At 60.9% G+C, this 11,691-nt stretch overlaps 1 protein-coding gene across 1 annotated transcript in view; it reads left to right on the top strand.

The window, feature by feature from the left end:
- The window catches only part of CACNA1B (calcium voltage-gated channel subunit alpha1 B), a 198,063-nt gene that overhangs the window by 4,619 nt on the left and 181,753 nt on the right, over window positions 1-11,691 (top strand). The window contains exons 2-4 of the mRNA XM_077771531.1: window positions 57-155; window positions 301-587; window positions 4,162-4,301. Of these exons, the coding sequence (XP_077627657.1) occupies window positions 57-155; window positions 301-587; window positions 4,162-4,301 (526 nt within the window). The remainder of the gene's footprint in view (window positions 1-56; window positions 156-300; window positions 588-4,161; window positions 4,302-11,691) is intronic.

Raw genomic sequence — 11,691 nt, 5'->3', positions numbered from 1 at the left:
TGGGCGGGGCCCCCCCTCCCTGGACTCGTCCCTTCACACCCTTGGTCTGGGTGCAGAGCGCGCGGCCAGCCTGGAGGGCACACGAGGGCGAATCCGTGTTCGTGTAGGTGTGAGCACCCGTGTGGACGCGAGCCCGGGCGCGTGCCTGGCTGCAGGTGCTTGCGTGTGTGTGTGAGGGCAGAGCACGAGCCGGGTGTTGCGCGTGCGTGCGTGCGGGACTCTCGGTACATGTATGTTCGAGCGCCTGGGTAGGCGCATGTGGCTACGTGTGCCTGTGGGTAAGCGTGTGCGCCTGCGCAGCACCCTTCCCCGGCCTCGCGCGGGGGGCNTGCGGGCCAAGAGGGGAGGGTGGGCTTCTGACCGGTCGTTCTGAGCCCCCCGGAGGCGGTCTCGCCGCGGCGACTGCACCGCGCGCTGTGGGCCTCGGCTTCCTCGCCTCCCTCCCCCTCGGCACCTCCTGGCCTGTCCTTAACCCACGCACTCCGTTCGAATACATGATCCTGGCCACCATCATCGCCAACTGTATTGTGCTGGCGCTGGAGCAGCACCTGCCTGACGGCGACAAGACGCCCATGTCCGAGCGGCTGGTGAGTGCGGTGGGGCCGAGGGCAGGGCGCGCGTGGCGGCGGCTCGGCGGATTCCAGGGCCCGTCGGGGTCTGTGGCTGAGCTTGGCTTCCGGGGGCGGGGCGACCTAGGTAGCTCCCCTCCCTGCAGCGGAGGAAGAGGTTAGAACCGGGCAGCCGACACCTCCATCAGGACCAGGCGGACTGGGGTCGCCAGCTCAGTCCCTGATGGGAAGGGCGCCCCGAGAGAGGCCACGTTAGCTAACAGCTCCCCTGCCTCGCGCCGCTAGCCGCCCCGCTCCCTAGAAAGGCTGTCCAGTTCCACAGTCTTAAGCCTTGATCTGAGAAACTAAGTGAAACCTAGGGCGGGGAAGTGGCATTCATGGTGGCCCAGGGTCAGGAATGTTAGGCTCTGTTAGCACCTTCGTGGTGGGTGGGCTGGGTGCCCACCCTCCCCCGCAGGGCTGTGGCGGTCCCTGTGGTATGGTCCTGGGTCTAGGGGCTGTCCGTTTCTCCCTCAGAGTTGTCTTTCCTGGCTCTGCTTGCAATCTCTTCTCATGGGGCCACCTCTACCCAGGGGAAGCCCTCCTTCCCAGGCTTTCTTCCCAAACATCCTAAATCGTTCTCACCTACTCCTGGCCAGAGCTGCACAGATCCCTGGGGTGTCCCCTGTTGAAGCGCATGAGAGTCAGGATGCCAGGGCAGGGTCTCTGGAGGGGCTGGGGTAGAGGAAAGGTGACATTTGGAGAAGCAAGTCCCATTTCAAAGGTGTGGCTGTGCCCTCTGGCCCCTAGTCTTTCCTGCTGTCCTGATCCCTTTGCCTGGGCTTGGTGTGGGCTCCCAGGCCTGAGAGACTGAGCCTCAGAACAGAGAGAAAGAAGAACAGGCGCAAGGGCCTGGAGAGCGAACCTGGGGCCTGGCTGGAGAGCTGCCGGGGGTCCAAGGTCTCTGAGAGACCGTCCAGCCTCTCCTGGGGGCACGGGGCATCAAGAGGAGAATCCCTCTTTCTCTGCACCCTGACAAGTGATTGAAACTCTCCGTAGCTTCTTTCTCTGACGTCAGTGGATGTAGACGGGAGGTGATGCAGGGCCTGTTCAGTGCTTAGTGTGGGCCCTGAACCCCCACTCCCCACCATCACCATCACAGGCCCAGAGGTGGGGAAGGGGAGGGGAGACAGAGTAAGACTGACCTGGGGGTACTCAGTTTTGCAAGGCATCAAAAGAAGGCGAGGAGGTGGACAGCCAGCAGGTGAGAGGTTTCCTGGAGCAGTCATGTCTGCAGGCTCAGGAGGCCAGGGGGTTTTGGTTGTGAGAGAGGAGGCCCAGCCATGCCACCAGGCAAGAGTGGGTGTGGTCCCTGTGGGGGAGTCCTGCCCCAGCTGGAACCAGGCAGGGTCACTTGCCTCCCGTGGCCCCCTTGGGCATGCCGGTGTTTGTGCTTGTGCTGAGTGGGTGTTCTGGAGGCTAGAGCAGAGGGTGGAAGTGAGAGCAGAGAGCCTCTGCCAGGCCACAGGGCGCGGCCATGTCTCCAGGGAAGTCTGGCAGGGGTAGGGCCAGAGGGAGGCGGGCCAAGAGACAGTGGGGGGTAGGGGGCAGGGAGGCCAGTGCACGGTAATCGGGCTCAGGCTTGTCCTGCTGGGGGACAGGCTTGAGTGGGCCAGCGGGGCATCCAGGCAGGTGTGAGCTGCTGCCTCCCAAGTGAGGGAAGATTTGCTTTGTGGTAATGGAGTTAGGCTGTTGGGAGAACAAGCAGAATGTGCCTGGAGGCCTGGGGAGCCCTTGCTGGCCCTAGTCCTGTGTGTAGACACAGGCCTTCAGGCCCTTGGGATGGATAGAGGGCTGGAGCACAGACTGGGGCCTGGAGAGGAGGGGCTGCGGCGGCTTCAGGCCTCGGGCCTGGAGGCTTGTGCTGATGCCGAGGACACGTAGGGGGCTGGGTGATGAAGGGGCAGCTTCTGCATTGTTTGCCAGCCTGGAGTGGGATGGGGCCTTCATAGCTCTCTGTCTCTTGGGGTTCTGCTTCTTGGCCACTCACCAACTTCCTGAGTGGTCTTTGGCCAGAACCTCTAGCTTGCAGTCCCACCTCACCCCTCCCGAGCCTTCCCTGAAGAGAGGGATCTGGGGCAGGCCCTGCCCCATCTCCCAGCTCAGGCTTGCTCTTTCATCTGTCTGGAAGCTCTCAGTGAAGACGAGTTTTTTGGAGCCAGAGTCTTTTCTGGGACAGATGGTCAGCTGCCCCTTCATTTGGGGGAGAGAGGATCCTTCAACTAAACTAGACCTAAAGCTTTCAGAGGATGATTTCTGTCATGAGTCAGCATCTGGGTAACAAGATGGGAGAGCTGGGCCGTGATGGGCACAGGGCTGACGGGGCCCCTGGGGGAGGTAGCTCCTGCCAGGCACAGCCAGGCTGAGGGTTTTCCCAGTCAGATGGGGAGAACGCTTGAGGCCCAGGCTTCCTGTGTGTGGCGAGCGGAGACACAGGCTGCTGGCCCTCAGTGGGAACTGACAGCAGCCACAGGGTGCCAGCCGGGCCCTCTCCTTCCCTGCAGCCCCCAGGCAGCCAGTCCCTGGGGCCCTGCAACCCTGGCCCCTCTCGGGCAGGGCAGAGCCCCTTTCTGCAGGGCAGTTCTTCCTGCGGCTCCCTGAGGGCAGGGCCTTCCCACCACTCCTTCCTCTGCTTTTTATGAGAGCAGCCCTGGCGTACAGGTGTCCTTGGTCTGCGCTCAGGCCATTCCCCACGCCGACCTTCCCGGTGCACCCCTGTGGTCCAGTTCCCTGGGGCTCACCTGCCCCAAGGCTCTCTGTGCCACTGTCCCCAAGTGAGGAATGCCCCTGGTCACTTACCACACCACCTGTGCATGTCTCCGTGTGACGTCCTCCCCCCCCCCGAGCCCTGTACAGCTTGCTCCCCACCTTGCTCAGCACCGGTCAGGCCTGGCCCCAGTTGGTGCTCGAGGCTGAGTGACAAGATGCAGTGACAGCATTCTTTTGCTCCCACTGTTCCTCCACCTGGAATTCCTTTCCTTGCTTGCTGCCTGTCTGTCTTACTCTCCAGAGGCTCTCTGAGGTCTGGGCCATACTTGCCCCCACCGAGATTTGCATTTGCATGTTATGATTCTCCAGAAGATGTGTGTTGAATGAATAAGCGGGTCCTGAGCTGCACTCTAGGAGTTGGGGCATTTTCCAGGCAACCCCTGCAGCGATTGGAGCCCAGGACCATGCCGGGTCACCCCTGGGTCTGAATATGGCTTGGTTTCCAACAGGCTGGGAGTCTCCAGCCCAGTTCCTTGATGCCTGGGCCCGTTTCCTTTAGAACCAGGATGATGATACACTTAATGCGCGGGGCGTGGGATGGGCTGCAGGAAAGGCCTGCAGGTGTTGTCAGAACAGCTTCTCCTGCTGCAGGGCTTCGAGGGGTGGGAGGCCCCTCGCTGTTGTGGCTGGGGTGTCGCCGGCTGTGGGAACAGGGCCACATTTCCTGTGAAGTCTGTAGGTGGTGTGGCCAAGTGGGGGGTCAGAGCTGGGACAGTGTCCCCGCCTGCTGCCCCGGCCTGCTCAACTTGGGGTTGGTGGCGACCCTTTCTCTGCTTCTCCACAGGACGACACGGAGCCCTACTTCATCGGCATCTTTTGCTTTGAGGCGGGGATCAAGATCATAGCTCTGGGCTTTGTCTTCCACAAGGGCTCCTACTTGCGGAACGGCTGGAACGTCATGGACTTTGTGGTGGTTCTCACAGGGTAGGCGGCCAGAGCCCGGGCTGTGCCCTTGCTGGGGGCTGGGGGCTGGGCAGCAGGGTCCACACTGGGCCGTTGTGGGTGTGGGTGATCATGTGAGGAAATGCCTGATTGTGTGGGACGGGGTTGTTGCCCGTGAGTGGCAGTCTTTGCTGAAGGGCCTGCTTGCAGCGTTCTGTCCTCAGGTGGAGTTCTTCTGCAGACCACGGGCATGGGGCCACTGGCTCTGTGGCTGGGCCGCTGTTGGGGGGTGGCTTCCCAGGGCAGGGGAAGGGCTCTGGGCTCCACAGCCTGTGGTTTGAGCAGTTTCCTGCTTGAAGAGCTGCCTGGAAGTGCGTTCTCAGGGCGCTGATGCTGTGCTTGGATGAGCTTGTGAACGTTAAGTGTTTCCATGGTTTATGGCTCCAGAAAGGTGCTTTATCAGTGTGTCCTTCCCACACTGTCCTCCTCAAATGGACCCTGGTAATTAACAATGTGTGATTCCAAAAACAACGCAGGAAATCTCCACATTGACTTGGGGGTGGGCTGGGGTGGGTGTGCAGGCAGAGCATCCAGCTCGTCGTCGCTGAGCCCCTCCCCTGAGGGGTCTCAGTCTTTCCGACTGCCTGACGATACTTTAGAGCCCTTGCCCTGCTTCTCTGGCCAGAGGACTGATGGCTGGAGCTGAGCTGCTCTGGGAGTGGGGTGGGTGAGTACTTGGGGAATTTGCTCCACAGGACCTGTTTGCACAGCCCAGGCCCCAGAGGCCCCGCCCCAGGCTAGGGACTGCAGTCTCTTCTCTGGGGCCTTGCGGTCCCAGAGAGGCTCAGGGCCCCAATCAGAGAGGAGGAGGCAGGCCCCACTGTTGCCCAGAACACTCCTTCCCAAGGAGGGGTGATTGTGGCCACCCTGCCCAACGACCCCTGACCTGCCTCGGTGCAGGTGACCGCATGTGCAGAGGAGGAAGGAGGTGACCGTGGAAGCCCCAGGCCTGGGGCTCAAGCCTCCACGGGCTCCCTGTGTGTAAGAAGACATGGACTTGGCTAAATAGTCTCTGGGCTACCGAGCAAGACTCTCGTTCCACTGATGATGCTGGTGGGGGTGCTCGTGGTGAGTGTGGCCCCTCAGAGGGTGGGGCGCTCCCCACGCTCCACTGGGCACTGTGTGGGGTGTCCAGGAGCATCGCTGGCTGTTTACATTGCTCCCTCCCTCTAGACAGGCGTCCCTGAGGACAAGGTCAGTGTCTTATTTGTCAGGATGTCCCCAGAGCCTAGCTTGGGGCGGGCCCCCAGGAGGGGTCAGAGTGTCTGCTGAATTTAATGGGTTATGAAACGGCGGTGCTCTGGGCGGGGAGCCCTCCGGGTGGCGCGCAGCCATGGGTGATGCTATCCATGGTGCTGAGGTTCTGGGCACAAGGCAGGGAGGCAGAGGGGCCCCCGCCTACTCCCGGACAGGACCCCCACCCCTGGTCTTCTGATACGTGATAAGCTTGTGCTGATTTCAGGTCCAGGGAGCTGGTCCCTCAGTGAGGGCTGGGAGAACTTCTTGAGGGGAGGGCACAAGACAGAGGAGGATGGGCTCCCCTTCCTGGGAGCGCTAGTGAGAGGGTCCCAAGCGTCCTGAGGCCTTAATTCTGGCCCCTGACCCCAGCCTTGGAGATCCCTGCCTTCGTCCCCCTCTTTTTCGTGCTCTGTTTCTTCACCTGCCTCTCTCTCATCTTTCCTTGCTTCTTTTTCTTCATGTGTACTTCTCTCCCTGCTCTCACTCCCTGCCCCCACCTCGGTCGTTCTGGGTCTCTGTCTCTCCTTCTTTCCTTCTCTTACTTTTGTGGTACTTGTCTCTATATAACTAATCTTCTCTGCCTTTCTGCCCTTTTCTGTCTTCTTTGCCTTCTCTATCACTATTTCTTTCCTTCTCGATGCCTTTGTTTCTCTGTGTCTCTTTGCTTCCTCTCTCCCATTCTTCCTTGTTCTCTTTCTCGTTTTGGTTTGTTAGGGTTGCAGAGTCTCTGCTCTCTGCCTCTGCAGAAGGAGGGCTGGGAGTTGGCACTGGTGGTTTCCAGGCTCCCTCTGTCTGTACATCACTGCCAGAGGTGGCTCGGGTGGGGAGGGCGACCTGTGTGCTCTAGGGACTCACACGTGGGCCCACAGTTGTGCAGGGAATCCGCTCAGGTGCTCCTGCTTGTGGCCCACGGGGGCTTGTGAGCCTGGGTGTGTGTGCATGTGGGTGTGTGGTAGAAGCAGGCCCCAGGTGGTTTTGGTGTGAATGCTAGCCAGTGGGGAAGCCAGGGAGGTGCTCTAACCCAACCCCTCCTGAGCTGAGGTCCCTGTGGGCAGCCATGGGAGGGGCATTACTTCTCATTACTTTGTTGTTTTTAATTAGGGTTTACTTAATTGGGGCTCAGAGGGCTTGGAGGCCCATGGTGGGGAGGGTAAGGGCTCTGGCTGGGGAGGCCACGTTGCTTGGTGGAGCCCGATTTGCCCCTAGAGGCCTTCTGGGGTCCCTTCTGCTTCTGAGGCTGGTGTGCAGGTCCTGAGAGGAGACGGGTGGAATGGGGTCCCCACCCCTGCCTCAGGGCACCCCCTGTCCTCAAGCCTGGGTCCACCCCTAGCAGTAGGGAGCACAGCACAGTCCTAGCTCCACAGGGATGAGCTGAGGGGCTTTCCTGCCTCCATCTGCCCTCTCGTCCATGCATCTGCCACTTGGGGTGCCTCTTCTGATGCTCCCTCTGCTAATCATCACTTGTTAATTGCTCATTCATTCAAAATTTGCGGAGCCTCTGCCAGGTGCTGAGGACACAGGAGTGAACAAGACCACTGATCCCCTGCTCTGTGGCCGTATCCCCAGCCCTGCTCTACTTCGTCTTGGTATAGACAGGTCTCCTAGAACATTATACTTCATCACGTGTGATGTTTAGTGTGCCCCCCACCGCTCCTGCCCCTGGACATATGCTTGGCAAGGGTAGGTTCTTCATGGCTGCATCCCAGTGCCTGGGGGAAGGTGTGCCATGAAGATCACTCTGTAAATGGAAACGCCTTGCTTCGACTTCCCACACTGAGAAGGGAGTAAGGAGGGCAGAGTGTGGGCCAGGATGCTGCTGCTCTGTGTAGGATGCGTGGAGAAACCCTCAGTGTTAAGGTGAGTTTGGAAGGACATGAGGGGCGAGCCATCTACATATTTGGGGAGGCTGAGGCTGGAGGTGTCAGTGGAGGACACAGGTGTATCGATGGTCTTCAGAGCCCAAGAATAGACAGGCTCCCTGGGGAAGCTGCCCATAGCTGAGCCCAGAGACCTGAGTTTGTAGGTTGGGACTGGCCCGCGAGGTGGGTGGGGAACCCAGAGGAAAGTGGATGGTGTTTCAGGAAGGAAGAGCTCTTCTGGAGCAGAAGCAAGAAGAGGTTGCACAGTTGAGTACGGTATTCAGCAACCTGGACGTGGTCGGGTCTTGACAAGAGCTTGCCGGGAAAGTCTCCCGCAGGAATGGAGGAGGGGTTCATGGTGAGCACCTTTGGGCAGCTCTTCTTTTCAGAATTTTGCAGCGCAGCAAGGCAGAGAAGTGAGGTAGCGGCAGGAGGGAGATGAAAGGTTGGGCTCGAGCCTCCGGCCTGTGTGTAGTCCAGAAGGCAAGGACTCACAGAGAACGTAGGCCGCATGTGCTGGAGAGATGTTCTGGGTGATGAGGGAACGTGGCATCCAGAACGTTGGGAGTCCGTGTCTGCTGATGTCAGCGGGAAACGGGGGAGGAGCTGAGAGTGCACTTGGGCTGGCAGGTGAGGAAGCAGGGCTGGTGCAGCGGTCCTCGGACTGTTGTGTTTCCGGTGAAGTAGGGAGCAAGCACGCGAGCTGAGGTGTGGTGTGGAAGGGTTAGAGGCTGATGTGCGAGGACAGGGGATGAGATGAGGGGGCAGAGGAGGTGGGGGCAGAGGGGTGGGGAGTCGGGTGGGAGAATGTATAGAAGGGAGGCGGAAGGAAGAGCTCCCTCTGCCTACATCCAGTCCCCCCTCTTCCTTAGCTTCCCTCTCTATTCACCTTCCCTCCTTTGCTCAGGGACTGCCTGGCCGCCCATGCCGTCATTCGCTTGGAAGGTATTCGTCAAATGCTCTAGTTGCTGGGGACACGGTGGTGAGCAAGGAGGCTGCCTCCTCCTGGGGGAGACCGTGAACAGACAACGCGTGTCATGTAGGGCAGTGAAGTGCAGCAGTGGGCAGATAGCCAGGGTGGGCGGAGGGCGAAGTTTGTACTTTCTTAGGAGTCAGGAAGGTCCCTGAGAAGCGCCTTGAGCAGAGGAGCAGGTGGGAGGGGAGGTGGGTCTTGGAGAGCCTGGGAGGGGAGTGGAGGGTGAAGATGCGGGAGGCTGTGGGGGCTGCTGGAGGGCAGAGTGCAGGGGCTGGAACCTGGTTCGGGGCTGACGTAGGGGACCGTAACCCAGGTGGATATGATGGGGCCTTGCCCTGGGGAGGAGTTGGAGGGAGCACTGGTTTGTAGACTGCCCACAGGAAACCCTCTGGCATCTCCCTAGTGAGGCCCCCGTGTCCCCAGCTCACCTGTAATTGACCCCGTGCGTCTGACTCCCTGATGCTGTCGCCATGTCACTGCCTCTTTCCTCACAATCCCCCTTTGAAGCTCCCGCCCCACCTTTTGGTCCTGAGGGGTTGATTCCAGCTGGCAGTCAGAGCAGGGGCAGGAGAAGGGTCTCCTCAGACCCCGGGCACGTCTGCCGGCTGACAGAGCCCAGAGTGCCCACACCCTGAGAATCCCTGCCCCTGTCATGGTGCTTTCCTTCCTGGTCCTGGGGGACAGAGAGACACGTGTCCTAGCTCAGGCAGGTGGCTCCTCCAGGGACATTTCCAACCACAGCTTCTCATTTTACTTCAGATTAAACTGGGATTTCTTTCCAGGACATGTAATTAGAGCTCAGGGTCCTCCCTCCCCGGACTGGGCCTCCTGTGGGAAGCAGAGAGGGTGAGCGGGCTGCGTTGCTCCGGGACGAGGTCTGGGCCTGGCTCGGCCCTTGACCACCGGGGGGCTTGCTTCCTGCGCAGTCGGGGCGTGGACAGGCCTGCCTGCTGGCGCCGTGGAGCCTGGCCGAGAGAGGTGGGGAGCGTGCTCTGAGGGGGCCAGGCCCGGAGGGCGTCTGCCCTGGATGAGGCGGGTCCAGCAGGCATGGGCCGAGGGGAGGTGAGCAGTGACAGCGTGTCCGAGTGTGGGCCCCAGGGGGCCGGGCTTCACTGTGGCTGACAAGTGGCTTCACGTCGGAATATGAGGTGACCCTGTGTCTGAGTCTGAGATGACCAAGCCACCATGTCTGAGTGCACAGCAACACTGGACGTGGACGTCGGCTGCACCCGGTGCGTGTCTGGGTCGTGGGCACTGGAGTAGCGTCACGTTTGGCCACGAGAGCTGGCTCCGTGTAGGGTCTTCCTCCGCCCTACCTCTCCGGTCCCCCCGGTGGGGTCTCTGCTGGTCAGGCCGGGGGTCTGCCACGGGGGGTCTCCGTGCCTGGTCAGGTCGGGGGCTTGCTGGGTTGGTGCTGGGTCTGGTTGGAGGCTTTCTGGACTTTCTGTTCTGGGCCTGCTTTGGGGCTGGAACCGGTCTTCTCAGCATGTAGCTGGACGAAGGGGAGGGGCTGAGTTCCACCAAGCGGCCCCTGGAGCAGCAGCGGGAGGCTCTCGGGACCATGATCTGGGCTCTGAAGTTTCCGTCATTCCAGGCAGCACCCATGGTGCGTCACTGACGACTCAGAGCAGGCCTGGCCGGGGGTCCGCAGGCCTCTCTGGTGCCGCGGTGTCCTTGAGAAGTCCACTCCCAGGGGACGGAGGGCGGGGGTGCTGTGTGCCCCGCCCCCAGGTGCCTCGCTCCTGACAGTGGCCTCCGCCTGGGGCTGCTGGGCCCCAGGGACAGGCCTAGAGCCCCATGCTGGATTATGTAACTGAGGGAGGTGGAATCCCGGCCTCCCGCAGTGGCACACACCCCCAGGCTGGGTATTTATAGAGGACCGGCTCACTCACTCTGCTTGCTGTCTCTTGGTGTCTCCTCTCTCCTATTCCCCTCCCCCTTCTTCCCGTGTTTTAGGGTTCTTTACAGTCTCCTGGGCTGGAGCTAGGAAAGCACGAAGAGCCAGGCCCCTCCTAGGCACTGCCTGGACCCTCCAACCCTCCCGCCTTGTGGCCAAGGGCTGAGGAAGAGCCCTCCCCCCTCCAGCCCCAGGGACCTGGTGATCCTGGGTAGGGCAGGGGATCCGGACTTCCCAGCCTCCTGGAGCTGAGCTGTGCTGTGGGCAGCTCACTCCGGGATTCAGGCTCTGGTGCTAGGGCGTCCCCAAGGTTGGCTGGGGCTAGGCATTCTCATGTAGGGTGGAGTGGTGGGGGTTGGGGGGTACTCTGGGCAGGAGCCTTAAGTCAGTGTGCAGATGCTTGGGGGGCTCTGCATGACTTGGGGGTACCTTTTCCACGCCACCTATCACAGCAGCCCTGAGGGAACACTGACTCAGTCTCTGCAAACCTGCGGCTGTGGAGCCCAGAGCGGAGAAGCCCCTGGCCCAGATATGGCCAGCCACTTCCTGGGCAGCCGGCATCTGGGCAGGAAGGAGGCTGGGGAGGTTGGCGAGCAACTCCTTCAGGTTTTGTTCCGAGTGAGCTCCGAAGCCGTGGAAGCCGGACTCAAGGGGCCCCTCCACCCAGGGCCCACCAAATTCTTCAGGGAGGGATGGTGGGGAGGTGGGTGGTGCAGACTGAAGACATAAATCCAGTTTTGGCTGCGGGGAGGGGCTGGGATATGTCCGTTCCTGGGTCCCGCGGTCGGCCTGGCTGCACTGAGTGGCCAGGGCGGGGGTGGGGGGACTGGGCTGTGAGAGTCCAAGGCTGCTCTCCATCTTGGATGTGGGGCTGGTGGGCTGAAGAGGCATGACCAGAGTTCTGAAATGGGCTCTAAGTTAGTTGGCAACATTTAAGGAGTTTTCACATAAAAATCCACATTTCCATCCAGCTGAGAAGTTCCTAGAGCCTCCTCCCCTCCAGATCCTGCAGAGCTGCTCTTGGGGCTGGTCTGTGACCTCCCCTCCAGGCTCAGGCCTCGGTACTCTGCTCCCCCAGACCCACGGGGTCAGGTGCCTCCATGGAGGTGGCTGAGGGTACCTGGTCACGTATTTGTGGCTGCTGCACCGTGACGCACGAGACTGTGCGCGTGGGCCGAGCACACAGCTGCCCTGATGGGTGGAGCCGCCAGCCCGGAGTCTGTCCCCACCCCACCCCAGGCAGCTGCCCTGCTGCCCCTGTGAGAACACTTGTGGGCTCAGAGCTGCAAATTCATACTGAGGCGAGAATGGTTGCTAATGTCTTCACGTGTTACTAGGTCTGAAGCCAAAGCTGTCTCAGGACTGGAGCAAGGGATGGCAGAGCAGGTGCAGGATGGAGGG

Source organism: Crocuta crocuta, unplaced genomic scaffold (genome assembly GCF_008692635.1).
Source record: "Crocuta crocuta isolate KB4526 unplaced genomic scaffold, BGI_CrCroc_1.0 scaffold1013, whole genome shotgun sequence".
Lineage (NCBI taxonomy): Eukaryota > Metazoa > Chordata > Mammalia > Carnivora > Hyaenidae > Crocuta > Crocuta crocuta.
This window is presented reverse-complemented; position numbering and strand designations above follow the sequence as displayed.